General features: G+C 46.2%; 1 protein-coding gene and 1 non-coding gene across 10 annotated transcripts in view; both read left to right on the top strand.

The window, feature by feature from the left end:
* The first annotated feature begins 6132 nt into the window (after positions 1-6132).
* The window catches only part of MECR (mitochondrial trans-2-enoyl-CoA reductase), a 41720-nt gene continuing 24418 nt past the window's right edge, over positions 6133-23434 (top strand). For 5 of the 9 annotated variants that reach the window (XR_011562483.1, XM_019979739.2, XM_019979749.2 and 2 more), the window contains exons 1-3: positions 6133-6345; positions 22282-22379; positions 22824-22955. Coding sequence is in view for 8 of the 9 variants with exons in the window: in XM_019979739.2 (XP_019835298.2) it covers positions 6170-6345; positions 22282-22379; positions 22824-22955 (406 nt within the window). In the remaining variant the exon portion in view is untranslated. Of the gene's footprint in view, positions 6346-11343; positions 11779-13035; positions 13858-15446; positions 15552-22281; positions 22380-22823; positions 22956-23434 lie in introns of those variants that run through there. The other 4 variants (XM_070774961.1, XM_070774954.1, XM_070774957.1 and 1 more) reach the window with 4 other exon arrangements.
* Positions 7596-7699, top strand: LOC139179016 (U6 spliceosomal RNA). Its single transcript, XR_011563453.1, has one exon. It is a non-coding gene; the product is annotated as a U6 spliceosomal RNA (small nuclear RNA).

Genomic DNA, 23434 nt, shown 5'->3' on the forward strand with positions numbered 1-23434 from the left:
ATGGACTTGTTGGACCTCCTTGCAGTCCAAGGGACTCTCAAGAGTCTTCTCCAACACCACAGTTCAAAAGTATCAATTCTTCAGTGCTCAGCTTTCTTTATAGTCCAACTCTCACATCCAGACATGACTACTGGAAAAACCATGCTTTGACTAGATGGACTTTTGTTGGCCTTTATCATCCTTTCAATGTCCATGGGATCTGTAGTGATGTCCCCCCTTTCATTTCTGATATTAGTAATCTGTGTCCTTTCTCTTCTTTTCCTAGTCTGGCTAGAGACTTATCGATTTATTAATCTTTTCAAAGAAGCAGCTTTTGGTTTGGTTGATTTTTTTCTATTGATTTCCTGTTTTTCATTTCACTGATTTCAGCTCTAATTTTTATTATTTTCCTGCTTCCCTGGCATTCGATTTGCTCTTCTTTTTCTAGTTTCTTAAGGCAGAACTTTAGATGATTAATTGCAGATCTTTTTCCTTTTCTCACATATGCATTCAGTGCTATAAATTTCCCTCTATGCACTGCTTACCCAGCATCCCACAAATTTTGATAAGCTGTGTTTTCATTTTCATTTAGTTTTCACTTATAAATATGTCAAAAAATTTAAATTCCTCTTGAGATTTCTTTGACCCATGTGTTATTTAGAAGTACTTTATTTAATCTCCAAGTGTTTGGGGATTTTTCAACTCTCTGTTATTATTTCTAGTTTAATTCCACTATGATCTAAGCGAAATCACTGTATGATTCTTTTCTTTCAAATTTGTTGTGTTTTATGGTCCAGTAGGTGGTCTATCTTGGTAAAAATTCATGTGATCTTGGGAAGACTGTGTGCTCTGCTGTTGTTGGATGAAGTAGTCTTTATTTATTTAGTTGCGGCATGTGGGATCTAGTTCCCTGACCAGAGATCAAACCCTGGCCACCTGCACTGGGAAGTCAGAGTCTTAGCCCCCAGACCGTCAGGAAAGTCCCAGAAGTAGTTTTTAGATGACCTTTATCTTTAGTTGATTGATGGTGTTGTGGAGTTTAATTATGTCTTCCCTGAGTTTCTGCCTGCTGGACATGTTTATTTCTGAGAGAGAGCTGTTGAAGTCTCCAGCTGTAATAATGAATTCAGCTATTTCTCCTTGCTTTGCTGGCTGGCTTTTAAAAAGTTCTTTCTCTTCATGCCATGAAATCTACCCCCCTCACTGACTCTCACTGATTCTAGTCTATCTCTGGGCTACACAGGTTAAGTCCATTTGGGCCTCTGCCCAGTATAAACCCTTGTACAATGACTACAAACTAGTTGTCCATTTCTACAGAAGACCAGGTGCCTTCTGTGTGTTTCACCTATATGGATTCATTTAATCCCTACCACTATTTTTCCCATGACATAGTTGAGAAAATTAAGGTACAGAGAGAGAGAGTGACTTTTCCGAGAACATGTGTAGTATGCAGCAGCTCCGAGACTTGAATCAAAAACATCTGGCTTGAAATGAATAGAAGCTGAGGCCTGTCTCCATATGGAGCAAATCAACAAACACTAGATACCAATTTATCTGTTCAACAGTTGCTCTAAGCCAAAGTGAAGATATAAGATAGATAAAAATCCCTACCCTCATAGAGCTTATATTCCAATGGAAAGACAAGAACAATATACAACCAAAAAAAAAAAAAACAAATTCTCTGGTGTGTGAGACAGTAGTATACTGGAGAAATGGGGGAGATGGGACCTCCCTGGTGGTCCAGTGATTAAGAATCCACCTGCCAATACAAGAGACAAGGGTTCATTCCCTAGTCCAGGAAGATCCCACATGCCAAGGAGCAACTAAGTCTGTGCACCACAACTGCGGAGACTGTGTGCTGCAACTACTGTAGACCAAGCACCTAGGGCCTGTGCTCTGCAACAAGAGAAGCCTCTGCGATCAGAAGCCGGTGCACCACGATGAAGAGTAAGCCGCCGCTCACTGCAACTAGAGAAAGCACATGTGCATCAACGAAGACCCAGCACAGCCATCAGTAGATAAATAAAAGAAGGAAATAGAGAGAAACTGTAGGGGAGAGGGGACTGTTGCTGTTTTAAATGGAGCACCTACTCTTGTGGCATATTCATTGTGTGTCTGCAGCTTTAGAACACGAGCTCCCTAAGGGCAAGGACTCTGTCTTATATCCCACTGCTTGGTATCTGGCCTATATTCAGCACTCAAGAAATATTGAATGGATGAACGAATGCAGACATGGTTCTTGCCTTCGTGAAGCTTACATTTTCCTGGGAGAGACAAACAGCAAACATACAGAGAAAAGACAGAAAGGACCATCCAGAAAAGGAAACTCAAGGAGAAAAATCTGATAAAAAAGAAGAAGCAACCAGGGATGCTGCCTTTTGCAGAGGACGGTTACAGAAGCCCCATGGCAGGAGTTTACCGCTGGTCCCATTTTGAGGGGATGTGGAAACTGAGAAAAGCAGAAAAGTTTTTTGGGTGTCTCAGAAAGCATAAGACACTTGCCCAAGGTCACACAGCTAATAATGGTGGGTCCAGAGCTCAGACCTAGATCAGACTGATTCCACAGCCCTCTTTGTGCAGAGGAAGACTATGGGCAGAGACTGAGCTGGAAGGAGAAAAGGACACACGTAACAGATGGACAGATGAAAAGAGAACATTCTGGTCCACTTGAAAAAGACCATAGGCTTCTCTAATCCTTGAGAGAAGAAGGAAGGGAAACGGAAAGTCTTGGCCTAAAGTGACTAAATCTAGGGAAAAGGAGATGGTACCACCGACAGGCTCAGGCCACGAGGAAATTCAATTACTTTCAACTCATGGAATATTCATGACACCTACCCTGTGCCAGGCCCCATATTGGGTGCTGGTGTCATGGAGATGCACTAAATGTGGCCCTACTCCTGCCTGGAGGGGGAAATGGGCACATAAATAAATAAGAGACTATGTCCCAAAGGTTATAACACCAGCCCAAAGAAAACCCAAAGTCACCAGGGCTTGACTCAAGGTAGATTAATTACAATGAGTAGAAATTTTTTGTTGTTATTTTAAGGTGTTTTTCCTCCATCTATATTTCTGAAGATTTTAAAACATGTCAGTAGTGTGAGAGAATGATAAAATTAGCATAGAACCATAGTTTTGTTTACAAGTTTAAGTTTAATATGTCAATAGTTCACAGTTTTCTAATACAAAAAACTGTAGCTTCTGGTTCTCCCTGAGCATTGAGTAATCATGGAAGGATTTTAAGCAAGGGAACAACAAAATCTGGTCTTTCTCTTAAAAAAGAAAGTAATTCTGGAGGCCTAAGAAAGAAGGAAATGGAGAGAGAAAGAAGGGAGAGAATTTCAGTTAGGAAGAAGACTGTTGACATAGTTCAAATAAGAGCTGATGTCCTGGGCCAAAAATGAGGGCTATCATGATACACAGGAGACCACATCCAGCCCCCAAAGAGGAAGACAGGCTGGGTGAGGCTGGGTGACTCCCCAGGCTTCCTGGATGAGCTGCCCAGGGAATTCAGAGGAACCAGTTTCATAAAGAAGATAAAATCAACAGTTCAGTGTCACCTAGGGAGTCTTCCAACAGAAACAGAACAGTGGGTCACTGTGAAAATAGAAGATAGGCAAGACTGGGTGGATGTGGAGAGGGGGGCGGTGTGTGTACTGTGGGACCAAGTCTTCCTCCCAGTATGGAACACTAATTTTCTCTAATAATAAAAATAAGTAGGGGCTTCTCTGGTAGTCCAATGGTTAAGAATCTAAGTCCAATGGTTAAGAATCCACCTGCCAATGCAGGGGACACAAGTTCAATCCCTGGCCCCGGAAGATTCCTCATGTGGTGAAGCAACCAAGCCTGTGTACCACAAATACTGAGCACACGAACCGCAACTACTGAAGCCCACATGCCTAGAGCCTGTGCTCCACATCAAAAGAAGCCACCGCAACGGGAAGCCCAAGCACTGCAACAAAGAGTAACCCCTGCTCACCACAACTGGAAAAAGCTCGAGCATAGCAACAGAGATCCTACGCAGCCGAAAATGAGTAAATAAATAAATAACTTTGTTTAAAGTACAAACACTTTTGAGCATGTACTGTAAGCCAGTCTGGGTGTTTTACAGGTGATATTTCTCATTTAATCTTTACAATAACCCCCGATAACAGTTATCAAATGCTTTCATGCCAAACATTGTGTTAAATGCTTCAAGTGAGTAATAGCTCACAATCATCTTGAATCAGATACCAGTATTTCCTTCATTTTAAGGATAAGGAAATGGAGACACAGAGAGTCCAGGTGACTTGTCCAAAATCAAATGGCCAAACAGTGGCAGAGCCAGGACTCAAAGCCAGGTTTGCCAGAATGCAGCAGGTGCGCCCTTTGACCTGACACTTTCTTTTCTTCCTCAGAGGAAAGGCTCTAAATTGGCAACTTTGAGGTCAATAAAACCCAGTGAAAGGAATTCTTCCTTATCTTTTCAAGTCTTGGTTCAGTGTTTCTCAAGCTTGTTCCCCAGGCCACCTGCATCAGAAAATTCTTGAGAGCTGCTTGTAAGAAATGTAGATTCAAAAGAAAAAAAAAGGAAATGCAGATTCCTGAAGAACTATGGCAACTAAACGTAACACGTGATCATGAATTGGGTCCTGATCAAGAAAAATTATATTCAAGGGATAACTAATTAAAATGTGAACAAGATTTTGTGATTGTGCAGACTTGTTGATTTCTTTATTTTGATCATTTTGTTATACATGTTATACATGATATTAATTTCTGGGGAATCTAGATGAAGGTATAGAGAGAATGTGATTATTTTACAGATCTGAAATTATGTGAAAATTAAGTTAAAAAAATTTTTAATATATTAAAAATGTAGTTTCCTGGATCCCTCCCCTAGATTCTAATTCAGGTCTGAGATGGGACTTCAGGTGGTTTTCATGCATATTGAAGATTTTGAGTCACAGGACTGTCTCCAAAACCACCTCCTCCAAGAGCCCCCACCCCCACCTCAGTCCCAAAACACCTCTCTCCTTCAGACTCCAGAAGTGCCCTCTGTCATGCCCTAATATTCAACTAGGGTTTTAGTTATGCTTGTGTCTTCCTTCCACAAATAATGTGATAAGCATCTTTCTTGGGTTACACCTCTTTACACCACATTTCCACAAAGGTCTGCTTAGTCAAAGCTATGGTTTTTCAAGTAGTCATGTACAGATGTGAGAGCTGGACCATAAAGAAGGCTGAGCACTGAAGAACAAATGTTTTCAAACTGTGGTGCTGGAGAAGACTTTTTAGAGTCCCTTGAACAGCAAGGAGATCAAACCAGTCAATCCTAAAGGAAATCAATCCTAAATATTGACTGGAAGGACTGATGCTGAAGCTGGAGCTCCAATACTTTGGCCACCTGATGCGAAGAGGTGGCACTCACTGGAAAAGACCCTGATGCTAAGAAAGAGGGCAGGAGGAGAAGGGGACAACAGAGGATGAGATGATCAGATAGCATCATTGACTCCATGGACAGGAGTTTGAACAAACTCCAGGAGATAGTGAAGGACAGGGAAGCCTGGTGTGCTGGAGTCCATGTGGTCGCGAAGAGTTGGACAGGACCGAGTGACTGAACAACAGCAAGGAATGAGAACGCTGTCTCACAGTTTCAGTCACTTGCCCGAGGTGGCCAAGCTAACAAGCGGCAGGTCTAGGATTTGAACCTAAGTCAGCTAACTCCAAACTCAGTACTCGTACCACCACATCTACTTACATCTACTCTACTTAGTGTAGGGAAGTAAGGTTTGCCACCCGACGCTGTTAGAAGACAGCTGGGATTAAATGAAATAACGCCTCATTTGAACACAGAGAGCTTTATGTTCACTGTGAGGAGAAACTGAGGCCAGGAAAGGGGAAATTGTCTTCCCCCAAATCAAACATCAATCGCACACTTTAAGCCAGTCCCAGCTTTAAGCCAATTTCTAACGTTAGGAGTTCAAGCCTGGGAGGCTCAGAGTCCCCGAGACTCCCCTAACTATCTCCGCCGATTATTCCTGGTTTCCCACGGAGTTTCACCTAGCGCCAGCGCCAGCTGCGGAGGACCGCGACAGCCCTTTAAAAGGAGCGAGGGGCGTGGTCACCTGGGGGGCGGGGCCGGGCGCAGGCGAGCGGTCGCTGGAAGATGACGTATCTCGCAGCGTCTGTCTCTGAGTTGACTGGAGGGAACATGTGGGTTTGCGGGGCGCTCTGCAGGACTCGAGCCCCGGCCCAGCTAGGGCAGAGGCTGCTCCCAGAGTCCCGCCGGCGGCGGCCTGCCTCCGCCTCCTTCTCTGCCTCTGCTGAGCCTTCCCGGGTCCGGGCGCTGGTCTATGAGCACCACGGGGACCCAGCCAAGGTCGTCGAGTAAGACACGGCGCCGAAATGGGGGAAGGGGACTGGGGTTGGCAGGGGGGTATTAAGATGGGCTGTGGGGAAGGGAGACTGGAAAGGGAAGGAGGGTCAAGGCCAGAGGAGGAACGCAGAGAATAATAGGAAACTGTTGCCCAGGTGTGGTAGCTCAGGAAGTCCGTGCTTGAGGAAGTTGAAAACCTGGCAGGCACGGCTATGGTGACAGTGGCTGACGTTCGCTGATCCTGTACTCTATGTGGGCCAATCTGTATATAAATGGATGCTCTCATTTAATCGTCACAACAGCCCTTTGGTGTAGGTACTTGATTTAGCCCCATTTTGCAGATGAGAAAATGGAGACATGAGAAGTAAAATCACTTGTCCAAGATCACACAAGCCAGTAAGTGGCAGAGTCAGAATTTTTGAACCCACAGCTGTCTGACTGGCCTACGTGAATTCCTATGCTCTGTTGTTTTATGGAAGGAATTTTCAGAATACTTTTTTATCCATTTGGATCTTCACTTCTCATAGTGAAGTAGATCAGAGATCATTGCTTCCAGTTTGCAGAAGGCAAGGGACTTGTCCAAAGTGATTTAGCTAATAAAGATTGGAACAGAGACAGGAATTCTTGGCTCCTGAGTCCTGTCTCATGTGATTTCCTCTCCAGTACACTGTGTGTGTGCCTTTAGCTAGTTGAAAAGAGCTGTTGTTTTGGAGCCATACAGACCTAAGGTCAAATACAGGCTCGGCCTCTTAGTAGCTGTTTGATCTTGGACAAATCACTCAGCCCCTCTGAGCCCTTGTTACTTTTGTGATTATATCCTAAAATTCTGTTGGATCTTAATCCATGATTTTTGCATGTGGCTGAAAAAAACAGTATGTGAATTTTCAACAATTATACATCTGCACATAAGTGCTTATAGCCATGCAGGAGACCTAGTGAGGTCCGCTAGCGGTACGAGGGAAAAGGCACGGATCTGGAAATGAGAAGACCTGGGGTCAAGTCCTTGCCCTTCCTGTCCTAGCTGTGTGTGTTTAACAAGTTACTGAGATTCTCTGAGCTTCAGTTTCACCACTTCTAAAAATGGAGACAATGTAGTTATAGCTCATAGTGCTAATCAGCTTCAATAAAAGGAATACTCTTCACCAAAAAGTATCTGCATACTCTCTTGTTTAAAACTCTTTGATTCCCAGCAAATGGTTTGATTGCTTTCCAAATGACAGACAAACAAGGAATTATTTTCATGATTCAAATTCAGGCTAGAGTGCTGGCTTCAGCAGCTCAGATATTAAAATTGAAATGATATAGAGATTAGCATGGTCCCTGCACAAGGGTGACACGCAAATTTGTGAAGTGTTCCATATTTTTACTTAAAAAATACAAGCTAGATGTCTTGACAGCTGAAGAGGATAAGCCTCAGATATCAGTGCATGGTCATGCACTCGATTAGAGCAATTGAAATTTTGAGAATATACATCAGTCAGTAAAACCCAGTTTGCATGTTGATCATAGGTGATAAATCACCATGTTGGGAAGACATCTACTGAGGACTGCTGTAATGAGTTGGTAAAACTCTGATGAACACTCTTTTTCCAGGAACACACCCCTAGTGAGAACGAGGTAGTGCCTCTCACAGGCTTGCAGTTTTTATGTGTCTGCTTCAGGGCCCGCCACAGACAAGGAGCTCCAAAAATGTTAGTTGAATCTGAATCTAGCTTCTGTAATAAGTGTACCTTTTAGTGAGTTCTGTGGTGATGAGGCAAGTGTCTCCGATGTTCAGGGACCCTGAGAAAGGCATGGGAAGGTTAGGCAGCCAAGCTCAGCTGCCTCCTGGTAGATTCCCAGCCCTAGGGGAGCCAGGGAAGCTATTATAGAACAGACTGATCTGGTTGCAGATACCACTTAGGAAAAAGAGCTTCTCTTATCTCCTTGTGTGGAACCCTGGTCATTTCCCAGAAGTTCAAAGCACTGTCTTTCCACGAAGCATTGTATTATGACCTGGCTGTGTTCGGTCTTAGTTGTGGCACGTGGCGTCTTCACTGTGTCATGTGAGATCTCTAGTTGTGCCACGTGGGCTCTGGAGCGGGCGGGTTCAGTAGCTGGCAGTGCGTGTTCTTAGTTGCTCTGTGGCATGTAGGATCTTAGTTCTCCAACCAGGGATCAAACCCACATCCCCTTATTGCCAGGCGGACTTCCAGCCACTGGACCACCAGGGATGTCTCCATCATCTGAGTTTTTAAACCTCTCCAAGCGACTCTGATGCCCCAGCCAGGGTTGAAAACCATTGCCCTGTGGGTACAGACTGAGGCAGGCAGGAATTCTCTCTGCCCCTAAAGGACAGCCTTCCCTTCTGACCCAGATTCAGGCGACCTAAGCATGGACCGAGGCCAGAGACTGGGATTCTCCTCTCTGCTGTCATGTCAGGTGGTGTAGGGTAACCACATTGTCACAGAATCAGGTGTCCTTTAAACATCCCGGTGACTGGATGTGTCAGGTTACACTGAGTGGGGTCACGTTGTCTGAGCAGAGTCCCAGCAGAGTGTTCCCCAACCTGATGTGACTTGTAATGCTTACACTGTGGGCCGAGTTCTGGGCACAGCAGGGAGGAAGAGTTTGCTCAGGTCTGAGTCACGGGCAGAACTCCTCAGAATGAGGCCTCCAGGGACCTCCTGTTCTCCTGTCAACATTCTGAATGTCCCTCTGTTTATTCCTCTTGCCCCCAAACATTCCAGCTGTTCTCTGCCAAGACCTTTTCCTTTAGTCTCTTAGAAAGTGTCTTTCTTTTACCCCCAAATGAATCCCCTAAATAAGCACTTGGGTCTTTTTCATGTAAAGAATTAAACTGCTGATCTAAATGGAATAAGACTGTGGGAGAAAATTACAAACACGGGAGAATTACAAACATTCCAGAAATTTCCGAGGTCCCCATGACCACCACCCCTTGTGCAGAGTTCTGGATTCTCTATCAGATAATTCCCAGAAGCTCCAGTGTCCACTTTCCTTTTGTTCCTGCAAGTCCCCTTTTAGAACTCGCCATTCTCTGGATCTTGTGGTAATGACAGCTCTCATTTACTGTGTACCTACTAAGTGGCAGGAACTGGGCTAAGGTTCCCCACATATGTTATGGATTTTTAAAATCACAGTAACCCAGTTTTGGTCATTGCTATCACCATTTTACAGGTAAGAGAGCTGAGGCTCAAGACACTTGAAGGTCACTTGCCCACGATCACACAACTAGGATGTCACTTTACCAACAGCCCATGATATAGACATAGACCTGAAGAAACAATGACCGTCATCTCAAATGTTTTTTGAGCATGAGATGGAGTATAAAGTTAGAAATAAGTTCAGAAGAGAAGGTGAAATTATTGGTCATTCAGGTGACCCCAAGACTCTGCTCTTCATTGGAAGGGCAGCCCCCCACCCCCACCCCATCCCCTGGGAAGACGGTAGGAATGCTATTCTCTGGCTCATCCCCTTTTCAGGATCCTGAAGCTTTCATAAAACAGCATCGTCGTCATCATGGCTTTCTCACCTGCCTGCTGCTAGCACAGAATGAAATAAAGCTGTGAAGCCTTTGGACAAATACCCATTCTGTCTTAGCCAGATGGAATTAGGGGGAGCAGGTGGTGGGGACCCAGGCTGTGTAGGTAGTGAGTTCTCACTCTAGGCCAGTTTACTCTCAGGGGATTTCTTCTTTTTAACAGTTGATGTAGTGTTTAAAACTGAAGCTCTATGCAAGTGACTTGGTTTTTAAACCAGAATTACAGTAGTTTGAGAAAAAATTTAGCATTCTCATTTGGCACCCTGTTGAAAGAACTTGGATTTGTTTGCTTGTTTGTTGGTCTCCTGGAGCTCTTCAGTGTGGTCATGAGTGAAGAAGGAGGGGACAGAACTCACTGTGCGCCTACGATGTGAGCCAGCATTTGTTCTTTGAGGGCCTACTAAGTGCTGGGTACTGAGGTGACTAATCCGTAGACTTTGCCCTCCAGGAGCTCACACTCTAGTCCAGGAGATGGTCCGGGGTAAGTGCTGTGATAGAATCGCTGGACGCACAGAAGAGAGCACCCACCCCTGTCAGAGTGCTGTCTCTGGAGACACAAGGTCTCAGCTGAGCCCCCAGAAAATCTGGGGCCCTATACAAGGAGTGAAAATAGAAGCGCCTGCATGGGCAGAAGCCCAGAGGAAAGAGAAAATGTGGGGTGTCTGACTGATGACACGCCTTGAGTGCGCTCAGTATGTGGTCCTTGAGGGAGGGATCTGCAGAAAGAGGCTCAGAAGGGACGACCCTTGGTCACAGGCTTCAGACCCCAGCTGGATTTCGTATCCTGTGACGCACTTTACATTACCTTCCCTCTGGACTTGACACTGCACAGCCAGCTTTAGGGCCCAGTCCTTCCACCCCTGTCTCCTCACTCTTGCCTCTGAGAGTCAAGGGTGGTGGCACACCTCCAAGGAACTGCCCCTAGACGCGGCCGGGGCGTGCCGAGTTCTTCTTGTCTGGCCTATCCTAGCAGCCCCTGTGTGGTCCAGGCCTCTCCCAGCCTGAATGGTGGGAAGGGTCTTCATTTTAGAGAAGCAAGAGCAGGGATAACAGGAGGCTAATCTGTGGCTCATGGGGTGTCGACCAGGACCACTCGCGAGAGCACTGGTCCCAACCCTGCCACTCACTGGTAGAGGGAGGATGTCACGCCAGTCTCCCTTCTTTTCAGTTTTGATGTTCTTGTTTTGCTTTTGTCTTGGGGTGGGGGGCGGGGGGCGGGGTTGGGTTGGTTTCCTTAATTGAAGTATAGTTGATTTAAAATGTTATGTTAGTTTCTGGTGTACAGCAAAGTAATTCCGTTTTTATATATATATATCTTTTTTTGTATTCTTTTCCATTGTGGTTTATCACAGGGTATTGAATATCTTTCCCTGTGCTATTCCTTTTTTTTTTCCAGTTATTTTTGATAAAGAAAGGGATCGACCAAGGTCAGCTGTAGTAAACATGGGCAGTCCTGGGACTTCCCTGGCGGTCCAGTGGTTAAGACTGAACTTCTACTGCAGGGGGTGTGGATTTGATTCCTGGTCAGGGATCTAAGATCCCACATGCTGTGCCATGTGACCAAAAAAAAAAAAAAAAAATAGGCATGAGGGGGGGCATCCCCCCTACCCTTGTCTTCTGTGACAAAGCCAGTGACAAAGCTTCATAGCTCCCTTTTCTATGTACCTCAAACCTACACTCCTTTTTGCCTCATTCTCCCCAAACAACACTTTTTTCTGCCAAGACAACACAAGGCCTCAGCATCCTTCTCAATGTATTCCTGTATCCATGGAAATGATTATGAGGCTTGAGTCCTCTGATTCAACAATTGTCCAGTTCTGACGAGTCTGGGAAGCTGAAGCAGACACCCTGCTCACCAGGATTTGCTCCGGCACCCGTCCCAGGAGCAAGGATGTGGCTTGAAGTAAGGGGTCCTGGGCACAAGATTTCACCAAGGGGCCCCTTTGCCATCAAAGTCAGCAGCCCACCAGGCAGGGGCTGTGTTGTCATCATACCCAGCAAAGAGACAAAAGCGGCTGGCTGCAGGCTGTGGCCCCATTTTCCTCTCTGAGGCAACACAGAGAATTGTTGTTCTTCAGTCACTCAGTCATGTCCGACTCTTTGCAACCCCATGGACTGCAGCACGCCAGGCTTCCCTGTCCTTCACCATCTCCTGGAGCTTGCTCAAACTCATGTCCATTGAGTCGGCGATGCCATCCAACCACCTCATCCTCTATTGCCCCCTCTCCTCCTGCCTTCAATCTTTCCCAACATGAGGGTCTTTTCCAGTGAGTCAGCTTTTCGCATCAGGTGGCCAAAGTATTGGAGCTTCAGCTTCAGCATCAGTCCTTCCAATGAATATTCAGGATTGATTTCCTTTAGGATTGACTGGTTTGATCTCCTTGCTGTCCTAGGGACTCTCAAGAATCTTTTCCAGCACCACAGTTTGAAAGCATTAATTCTTTGGCACTCAGCCTTCTTTATGGTCCAGCTCTCACATCCATACATGACTACTGAAAAAACCATAGCTTTGACTAGATGGACCTTTGTCGGTAATGTCTCTGCTTTTTAATACACTGTCTAGCTTGGTGATAGCTTTTCTTCCAAGGAGCAAGCATCTTTTAATTTCATGGCTGCAGTCATTGTCCACAGTAGTCTTGGAGCCCAAGAAAATAAAGTCTCTCACTGTTTCCCCATCTGTTTGCCAGGAAGTGATGGGACTGGATGCCGTGATCTTAGTTTTTGGAATGTTGATCTTTAAGCCAGCTTTTTGACTCTCCTCTTTCACCTTCATCAAGAGGCTCTTTAGTTCCTCTTCACTTTCTGCTGTAAGGGTTGATGTCATCTACGTATCTGAGGTGACTGATATTAGCCCTCAGCAAACTAAGCAGCAGACTCTGCAGCTTCCTTCAAGCAGATTCCCTGATGTTAGCAGCTGTAGAATATTGGAGGCCCGCAAGCTTTCTGGTAACCTTAGTGGAGGGAAAGAAGGAGTTTGAGAGGATAGAGAGAGAGATCTTTGCCAGTCCTGAGTAGAAACTTCCAGAAGCTGCCCCTCAGTCTCTGATTCCCTTCCATTCAAAGTGGTTGTGCTTCAGAAGAAAAGCCCTGAACGGTGGGAGGGCCAGAGGACTCTGAGGTGGGGACACTAGAAGAGGCACAGGGGGGCAGGCGGGAGTGCCTGCACACCATGGAACATGGTGAGCTTTGCCCCCTGAAAGGCGCCTTCCCTGAGAGCCCAGGACTCCATCCGAACCCCACCAGCTGCAGCCACTGGCATCTCCTGCTGGGGGGCAAGCTGGAGAACTTCATTACTCCACGGTGGCCCAACTGTGCCCTGCTTATTAATGGTAAAATCAAATCCCATAACAGCGTACCCAGCACGCCTAGCACTTTACTAAATCACAGAAGGCGGCATGTGTGTGACTCTGGGGATTGGAGACAGACCCGGGAGAGCCACAGAAGACATCCGTCACCTTCAGCCAGCACCCTGTGATGGAGCGCACGTTCTTGGCTCTCTGTGACGAGCAGAGGAGAAAGCCTCCCTGACCCAGGATAGGTCTTCCTGCAAAGCACTTTGAGGTGATGGAGTGGAAGATTCAGGATAAGGACAAATGGTTGCTAATTAAATGCAGAAGGCAGGAAAGATATCTTAGCAGAGCTGGCTGGTGCCCATCCAACACAGCCAGTATAACCGAGCCAGTCCCCAGAGTACTGGCCTCTTTTCCCCGCCTCTCAAAAGGCTCTTTCTTCTGCCTGCTTTTGTCTCCCTTGTAGTTCATATGGCATCACAGGTGTACAGCCTTGGCCTCAAAGGAGCCATTGTGACCTTATCCCGTCTGGGATCTGTCGAGTGAAGGCAGAGGCAGCCCTCCGAGTTGCGTGGCGCCATCACGCTCGCGGGGCAAGGTACTGAACAGTCTTGGGAAAGTGACTTGAGATCCAGCCAGACTGTGTTTGGGTGCCTCGCTTGCACTCCATCACACAACCACCCGCTCCTTTGGTGAGTTGAAAGATGAAAAACAAGGAAGAAATTGCTATCATTACACTCAAGGTTCAACTCCTGGAATTCAGACCCAGCCCAGTTTTCCTTCCTGTCTCTGCAGAGCGGTGTCCTTGACGACGCAGTTAGAACTGTCTGCAGGAACAGCAGTGTCTGGCATTGATGGCATTCCGTGGAGCAGGCTGGGGCTGGTCTCCCCGGTGCGCGGCAGCTGGACCAACACAGCTCTCCCCCAACCCCCGCCTGCCCCCCGGGTGGGCAGCCTGTGGCAGGCCCGTCCCGCCCTCAGCCACCTGTGTTTGCAGCTTCAACTTTCCACCTCCTGCCCCTCGCCCCGCCCCTCCCGCCGCGCAGCTAGGCTCCCACAAGACAAAGGAGAGAACTGGGAGTGGGTTGCAGCGCTTTTTAAACTCCCATTTGGGGGCAGATGGTTCCCCTGTGTGCTGTGAGGGTCGAGTTCCCGGCCAAGCTAACCCTGGAACACAGGAGGACACAAAGCCACGTGGGTTTCTTCCCAGGAGGACTTTCCAGAGCCTTCTTGACTCTAATGTGCAGTCTGAATCTTATAAAGGGAGTTTAGTGTTGCCCAAAAGTATTGTGCCTCAAGGAACACCTCATAGTATCTCCCAGGACAAAGATTCCACACCCACAGTGTAGGGAGTACCGGCTTAGCGTTGGACAGTCTGAGCTTTGGGGTCAAGCTTAAGATCAAGTCTTGCTACTTACTGTTAAACCTTGGGCAAGTTACCTAACTTTCTGACTTGCAGTTCCCATCTGAAAATTGGGGTGATAACGCTGTCCAGATATTTTGAGGACTAAATATTGTCTTGTATATAAAGCTAATAAGCACAGTATCTGGAGCTCAAGAAGCTGTTAACATTATAGTTTAACTGTCCAGCTAGATCACCCAGCATAAGTTTACCTACTACCCTAGATTCCACATACACACAGCTGACTCCCAGCCCCAGGCATCCAGCACAGAGTACCCTCTCCTCCACAACACACTTCTGGCCACCTGCTTCAGGCTGCAGATGTTAACACCTTCCTCCCAGCTCCACGCCACTCTTTCCTTCCTCCTATCTCAACATCCGGTTGCCCAAACCAGAAGTCTGGGAGCCATGAAAGATCCTCAGCCACTCCTCCATGGAATCAGTCACCCAGTGACATCAATGCCACTTCTTATTAAAGGGATTCCAGGTTATCAAATTCTCTCCATTCCCACAGCTCCAATCCAGACTGCATCTGGGCCCGGCCCATAGTCAGGTTAGACTCTTTGCCATTCCTACTGGCAGGAATACTTCTTTCGGTCCGCCCCATAAACTTTTGTTTATCCTTTAAGTTCCAGCTAAGGTGTCACAGCTTCCAAAGTCCCTTTGCTAACCCTTTGCTCTCCCTCCAGCCAGTCCCAGTCCCAGTGTTTTCAAACGTTGAGTCCCCACGCCATCAAGCTCCTGGGCAGGAGATACTTTTTTTTTTTTTTCATCTTTAAAGCCCTTGGCACAGTACCTGACACTTAGTAGGAGCATCAATAAATATTTGTTGAATTAAATTTACTCAGATTTTCCAAAAAGTTGCCTTCCTCCTTTGAGTGATTCGGTGACTATTTTTCCAGAGGGAGATAGCCAGCTGTTTCAAAGATTTCCTTGGATGTTCCCACAACTGGCAACAGCTGCCATTTATCTGGCCTCTGCTGTGTATCAGAGACTCTAGCAAGTGCTTTATGTCTGTACCTCATCTAATCTGTGAGCTGACTTCTAGTGTGCTCCCATTCCACAGATGAGTACTGTGAGGTTCAGCTAGCCAGTCAGTAACCAAGGTAGGGTTCACACCCAGAACTGCCTCTGTAACTCCATATCCATGTTCTACCCTTCATCTAGGAACTGAGATCTTGTTGTTGTTGTTCAGTCACTAAGTCGTGTCTGATTCTTTGTGACCCCGTGGACTGTAGCACACCAGGCTTCCCTGTCCTTCGCTATTTCCCGGAGTTTGTTCAGACTCATGTCCATCGGGTCAGTGATGCCATCTGATCGTCTCGTCCTCTGCTGCCCCCTTCTCTTCCTGCCCCCAAACTTTCCCAGCATCCAGGTCTTTTCCAGTGAGTCAGCTTTTCACCCAAGTTTTGGAGCTTCAGCATCAGTCCTTTAATGAATATTCAGGATTGATTTTCTTTAGGATTGACTGGTTTGATCTCCTTGCTGTCCAAGGGACTCTCAGAAGTCTTCTCCAGCACCACAGTTCAAAGGCATCAATTCTTCAGTGGTCAGCCTTCTTTATGAGATCTACTTATATTCTTATCTATGGTCATCTATATTTTTAAGAATCACAGTCTTAGTACAGATTTGATCTGCACTTTCCCTTGAGGAAAAGAGGCGTGGGTTTTTGCTTAGATTGAACTCCCTTAAGGATAATATCCATTTTTATTTGTACCCATCCTACACCAGTATTTTCCTAAACAGCCCAGGACTAAAAAGAGTAAATACTGCCTTAATAGCCAAGTCCCTGTGCTGTGAGCTCTGCCCATGATTCCCTAAATGTCTGTTAGCTTTACAATACATTTTCTCACTTAAGAGGAAAATAAGATTATTTCTTTAAGAAGCATTCTCAAGCACTGCTTTGGTCCCAGACACTGCTAAACACTGAGTTAAGACTAAAAGTCTTAACTTTTAGTTAAGCTCATGCCCCCCATAAGCTTACAGTCGAATAAGGAGACAACATATATTCTGACTGTAAAACTCAGTGATAAGTGAAAAGAACCCTCAACTGAGTCTAAAAGACTTGGATTCGAATCCAAATTCATATCTGCACTCCAAAATTCAGAAAGTTCTGAAAATCAACAGTTTTGTTTTTTTTTTTCATAACTCTTTTGGAGGCAAAAGCTGATCTAAAGTGAAGTTTTGATGGAGCCACTATTCAATCCACTTCGTGTGTGTATTCCTACATTTTGCTGCAGAAACAATGTCTGTTGGGAGTGCTGCCCATCCCCCAGGGTGGGTTGCAGATAACACAGGAGCCTGAGCTCTGGAGGATGTCTTCCCCCAGAAGTTGGAAAAGGAATGTGAACTTCTGCCTTGTTGTGATGGGTTAAAGAAAATGCTTGAAAAAACTTCGTAAAGTAGAAAGCAATGAACTTGTGTAAGATGGTCGTAAATGGTATAGATAGTCACACCATCCATGTAATGGGAGCACTCAGAGTGGAGCAAGTGATTTTTATTGCTGCAGAGCCTAAGAAGAAGGTCAAAGATGCCTTGAGGAAGTAAAATTTCATCCAGGTCTTAAAGGGTGAGTTGAATTTCTCACTTCGCAGAGAAGCTGTGGAAAAAGGAATCCTGGGCTGAGGGAGGAACATGTAGAAAATGTGCAGGAAAAAAATGTATTTAACTAGCTTTAGTGCACGGACTCTGTCAGCTTACAGAAAAACTCTGATTATTTGTCGCAATGCAAGAGAGAAGCAGTGTGGATAATACAAAGGGACAACGAGGCCACGATCCATTTGCTCTGGGCAGGAATTTTCTCTAGAATTCAGATTTGTACATGTGTTCTGGGCTGAGGCCTTCCTGCTTATCCTGGGAGGGGAGGCTGGCCCCTTTCATCTCCCCAGGCAAGGATTGAAGACACCCACCTCTCCAAACTGGTGCTCCTCCTACAGCCTCCTCTGCCTGGTCTGGGGTCAGCCCTTCACCAGCTGGCTTCTCCAGTATCACATTGCCAGGTTCAATTCAGATCAGCCACTTACTACTTCAGGGGGCCTTAAAAAAGTTATCTACCTCTTTGGCGCCTTTGTTCCTCAGCTATACAATCAGAATAATAGTATGAAAACTCGCATGGAAAGCACTTAGCTGAGCGCCTGGCTGGTGCACACTCGAACAGTAGTTATTATTGTTACAAGGACTCTCCCTCCTCCAGATAAGTATAAATACGTACATTTCTTAATACCTAACCTACAAGGGGAAAAAAAAAAAAGCCCTTTCTTTATTCTCTCTGCCCTAGTCATCAACTTCTTCTTAGGTGACCATTTTCTGTAGAGAGTGTTTCTACATTATTTTGATTGATTGCAGCTGTTTTTCAGTCATGGTAATAACCATCTGGTGATGTCTATGTGTAGAGTCTTCTCTTACGTTGTTGGAAGAGGGTGTTTGCTATGACCAGGGTGTTCTTTTCTGCAAAATTCTGTTAGCTTTGCCCTGCTTCATTCTGTACTCCAGGGCCAAATTTGCCTGTTACTCCAGGTATCTCTTGACTTCCTACTTTTGCATTCCAGCCCCTTAAATGAAAAGGACATCTTTTTGGAGTGTTAGTTCTAGAAGGTCTTGTGGGTCTTCATAGAACCATTCAGCTTCAACTTCTTCAGCATTACTGGTTGGGGGCATATACTTGGATTACTGTGATATTGAATGGTTTGCCTTGGAAACGAACAGAGATCATTCTGTCATTTTGAGATTGTATCCAAATACTGCATTTCAGGCTCTTTTGTTGACTATGAGGGCTACTCCATTTCTTCTAAGGGATACTTGCCCACAGTAGTAGATATAATGGTCATCTGAGTTAAATTCACCCATTGCAGTCCATTTAGTTCACTGATTCCTAAAATGTCGACGTTTACTCTTGCCATCTCTTGTTTGACCACTTCCAATTTGCTTTGATTCACAGACCTAACATTCCAGGTTCCTATTGCTCTTTACAGCATCAGACTTTACTTCCATCACCAATCACATCCACAACTGGGTGTTGTTTTGCTTTGGCTCCATCCCTTCATTCTTTCTGGAGTTATTTCTCCACTGTTCTCCAGTAGCATATTGGGCACCTACCAACCTGGGGAGTTCATCTTTCAGTGTCCTAACTTTTTGCCTTTTCATACTGTTCATGGGATTCTCCAGGCAAGAATACTGAAGTGATTTCCATTCCCTTCTCCAGGGGACCACGTTTTGTCAGAACTCTCCACCATGACCCATCCGTCTTGGGTGGTCCCACACAGCATGGCTCATAGTTTCATTAAGTTAGACAAGGCTGTGGTCCATGTGATGAGTTTGATTAGTTTTCTGTGACTGTGGTTTTCATTCTATCTGCCCTCTGATGGAGAAGGATAAGAGGCTTATGGAAGCTTCCTGATGGGAGAGATTGACTGAGGGGAAAACTGGGTCTTGTTCCGATGAGCGGGGCTATGTTCCCTCCCTGTTGTTTGAACTGAGGCCAAACTATGGTGGAGGTAATGAAGGTAATGGCAACCTCCTTCAAAAGGCCCCGTGCATGTACTGCTGCACTCGGTGCCCCAAACGCCGACCCACAATGGATCATGGATCACCATGGATCATTGTGGATGATCATTGTGGATGATTGTTGGATCATCAAAAAAGCAAGAGAGTTCCAGGAAAACATCTACTTCTGCTTTATTGACTACGCCAAAGCCTTTGACTGTGTGGATCACAACAAACTGTGGAAAATTCTTCAAGAGATGGGAATACCAGACCACCTGACCTGCCTCCTGAGAAATCTGTATGCAGGTCAAGAAGCAACAGTTATAACTGGACATGGAACAACAGGCTGGTTCCAAATCAGGAAAGGAATACATCAAGGCTGTATATTGTCACCCTGCTTATTTAACTTCTGTACAGAATTCATCATGCGAAATGCTGGGCTGGATGAAGCACAAGCTGGAATCAAGATTTCCAGGAGAAATATCAATAACCTCAGATATGCAGATGACACTACCCTTATGGCAGAAAGTGAAGAAGAACTAAAGAGCCTCTTGATGAAAGTGAAAGAGGAGAGTGAAAAAGTTGGCTTAAAGCTCAACATTCAGAAAAGTAAGATCATGGCATCTGGTCCCATCACTTCATGCCAAATAGATGGGGAAACAGTGGAAACCGTAGCTGACTTTATTTTTCTGGGCTCCAAAATCACTGCAGATGGTGACTGCAGCCATGAAATTAAAAAACGCTTGCTCCTTGGAAGAAAAGCTATGACCAACCTAGACAGCATATTAAAAAGCAGAGACATTACTTTGCCAACAAAGGTCCATCTAGTCAAAGCTATGGTTTTTCCAGTAGTCATGTATGGATGTGAGAGTTGGACTATACAGAAAGCTGAGTGCCAAAGAACTGATGCTTTTGAACTGTGATATTGGAGAAGACTCTTGAGAGTCCCTTGGACTGCAAGGAGATCCAATAAGTCAATCCTAAAGGAAATCAGTCCTGAATATTCATCGGAAGGACTGATGCTGAAGCTGAAACTCCAATACTTTGGCCATCTGATGCAAAGAACTGACTTATTTGAAAAGACCCTGTTGCTAGGAAAGATTGAAGGCAGGAAGAGAAGGCAGGACAGAGAATGAGACGGTTGGATGGCATCACCGGCTAAATGGACGTGGGTTTGAGTAAGCTCCAGGAGTTGGTGATGGACAGGGAAGGCTGGCGTGCTGCAGTCCATGGGGTGCAAAGAGTCAGACACGACTGAGCGACTGAACTGGTCAGTCATGGTAAAGCGTGTCCTCCCTTGTGTGTGTGCTGTGCTCAGTCGTGTCTGACTCTTGGTGACCCCATGGATTATACAGTCCATGGAATTCGCCAGGCCAGAATACTGGAGTGAGTAGCCTTTCCCTTCTCCAGGGGATCTTCCCAACCCAAGGATCTAACCCAGGTCTCCCAGGTTGCAGGCAGGTTCTTTACCAGCTGAGCCACAAGGGAAGCCCAAGAATACTGGAGTGGGTAACCTATCCCTTCCCCAGGGGATCTTCCAGACCCAGGAATCAAACTGGGGTCTCCTGTATTGCAGGCGGATTCTTTACCAACTGAGCTATCAGGGAAGTCTGGCCAATTCTCCTCTGTGTAAATTTCATCATTTCCAGGAGCCTTCATTTCCTGCTTGATAAATTGGGAATATTTATACTTTTGTCACAGGAATCTTAGATTATGCATTTAAATCCTTCAGCACAGGGATTTCCCTGGTAGACCATGTTTAAGATTCCATGCTTCCCCTTCAGGGGCACAGGTTAGATCCCTGGTCAGGAAACTAAAGATCCTGAATACCAGCCTGACTCTGCCAGAAAACAAAAGTTAAGCCCTTACCACAGGACCCGGTGTATAATAAACACTTCATAAATACCTGTCACCTTTATTACTACCAGTGCAAGCCATTTCTTGGAAATCACACTTTTATCCTTAGCAGAGCCTCAGGTATAATTAAAAGGTCAGATTACAGCAGGAAGCGGGTAGAATTACATCAGCTTAGGAGTCGCACAGAGTTGGACACGACTCAAGCGACTTAGCAGCAGCAGCAGCAGTGAAGTGACACTGTTGCCGAATGCTGAGAACCTCTGGTTGGCTGTTACATGTGCCTTCAGGAAGTAAAAATAAGGAGAATTATTGCTTAGCGAGTACATTTGGGCAGAGAAAAGCACTGCAAACAAGAAGTCTTAGAGGTGTAGAGAGAGACAGAAAAGGATTCTCTAATAATTAAAAGCCATGAGGCCCCATTGGTCTGTTAATAATACACAGATCAGCCCTTTCTGGTTGGAAGGTCTCCTTTTATTAAAAAAACAAAAGTACCACGTGGGCATTGCCACTGGGCAGGTTTTACCCATTAACCAACATTCCAGTGGATACAGACCGTGGTGTCTAGGGCGTAGACATTATGAGCAGAGGCAGTAACCGTACAGACTTGAAATGGAAAGAGCCCTTGGAAGTGATCAAGTGCTCGTGAAGGTGATGGTAACATCACCCCCATTTTACAAATGAAGAAATGGAAGCCTGGAGCAAGGGAGAAACCTGCTCTTGGTGACAAAGCCGTCTGAGGTGGAGTTTCACACTGAGACCAGCAACTCTCCATCCAGCATCCTTTCTGACAGACCAGGATCCTTGTCATGAAGGGACATCTCTCCAGGGGCCGAGCCACAGTCACCCAGGGAGTTCTTTCCCACCTCCATGAGCCATCTCTCTTTTCCCCTCACCACTCTGCAGCTAATGGAAATGTCTTCCCTATGTGTGTTGGAGCAAAAGGAAAAATCGGAGAACAAATGAGCCATGCAAGGGTTTCCCGGTTGTTCCTTGGGGTGCCCCTTATCTGGAGATTCTGATTCAGTGGGTCAGAGCTGGGGTCTGAGAATCCATAAGATTAGTATACCAGGTGAATCAAGCAAGTTTGGGCAACACAGGGCTAACCCAGGCCCACAGGAGTTCTAACCATTTTCTGCCCTGGAGTGGGCAGTGGGGTCAAGAGGTCACCAGGACTGTCCACTTGTAGTTAATGAGAGTTAACCTGTATCCTGTGCGAATTCCTTCTAGCTCCTCTCTCCTAACAAAACCCTCATCCCTGGGCACACAATGGCAGCTCAAAAATGTTGCTGCCTGACCTACTTTGGGGAGATGATCTGAGCAAAAGACTCCCTGTCTAGCCTGGGTGACATGAACATCTCTCTGGCTTTGTGCTTAGACTGAAGAACCTGGAGCTGGCTGCTGTGGGCGGATCAGACGTCCATGTGAAGATGCTGGCGGCCCCTATCAATCCATCTGACATAAATATGATCCAAGGTAACCTTGGTTTCTGTGGCTTATGTTAATTGGCTTTTTTGCTTAGCCGCCACCTCGTTTTCATTCCTCCCCAGGTGTGGGTGTGAAATTCCTGTGATTAGCGGCAGCTGTTCTCCAGATGAGGCTGTCTGCACACTGTGTGAGCCCTCTCCAGCCTCCCCTCCCTGGAATGTGAGGCTTTTCAAGAGTTAGGAAGATTGCAGTGGGGGAGCAAACCAACCATTGTGAAGTGTCGGCAGTATGCTGGGCTCAATCCCTGTGTTATCTAATCTCATAATAACCCTTGAAAGCGAGGAGTACATCCCCCTTTACAGATGAAGACGCTCAGGCTCAGAGAGGTTGGTCAGTCGCACAGCTGGTCAGATCAGGCTGAGGGCTGACTCCAAAGCCCATGCTATCACCACCCAAGCTTCATGGATGACCCTCTGTGCTCTTCTCCCTTAGGAAATTACGGCCTCCTTCCCCAGCTGCCTGCTGTTGGAGGGAACGAAGGTGTTGGACAGGTCGTAGCCGTGGGCAGCGGTGTGACCGGGGTGAAGCCAGGAGACTGGGTGATCCCAGCGAATCCTGGTTTGGGTGAGTTTCTCCGTGTGTCTCCAGCATGTGTTGTTTCAGATCCTATTTCACAGACACGGTACACATTTCCTCCTTGTCTCAGTGTAAGAAAGCACAGGATTTATTACTAGGTCCATACACCCACCTCCAAGGGGATGGAAGCTGGGCCAGGAGAGCAGCATGTTTCTCTTGCTCAGGAGGCGGTGCATCAGCTCTCAGCACTGTGCACCGTGTTGACTGGAGCTCTTACATCCCTAGGGAATGAAGGGTGCAACGGGGAATCCAAGAAGGCAGCCCCTGCCCTCCGGGAGGTTAAAATCTAACTGACGAAATCTCCAAATCAACAGCCTCCACAAAGGGAGTGCTGCGGGCTCACGGAAAGCAGAGGGCACCTCTGGCAACTGTGTGTGTGAGAAAGACAGTCTCGAGGGCTTCAGGGGCAGGCTTCATTGGCAGGGACCTCTGATGGATAAATTTTGTAGGTGGAGATGAGCCCTAAC

The sequence above is a fragment of the Bos indicus genome, chromosome 2 (genome assembly GCF_029378745.1).
Source record: "Bos indicus isolate NIAB-ARS_2022 breed Sahiwal x Tharparkar chromosome 2, NIAB-ARS_B.indTharparkar_mat_pri_1.0, whole genome shotgun sequence".
NCBI lineage: Eukaryota > Metazoa > Chordata > Mammalia > Artiodactyla > Bovidae > Bos > Bos indicus.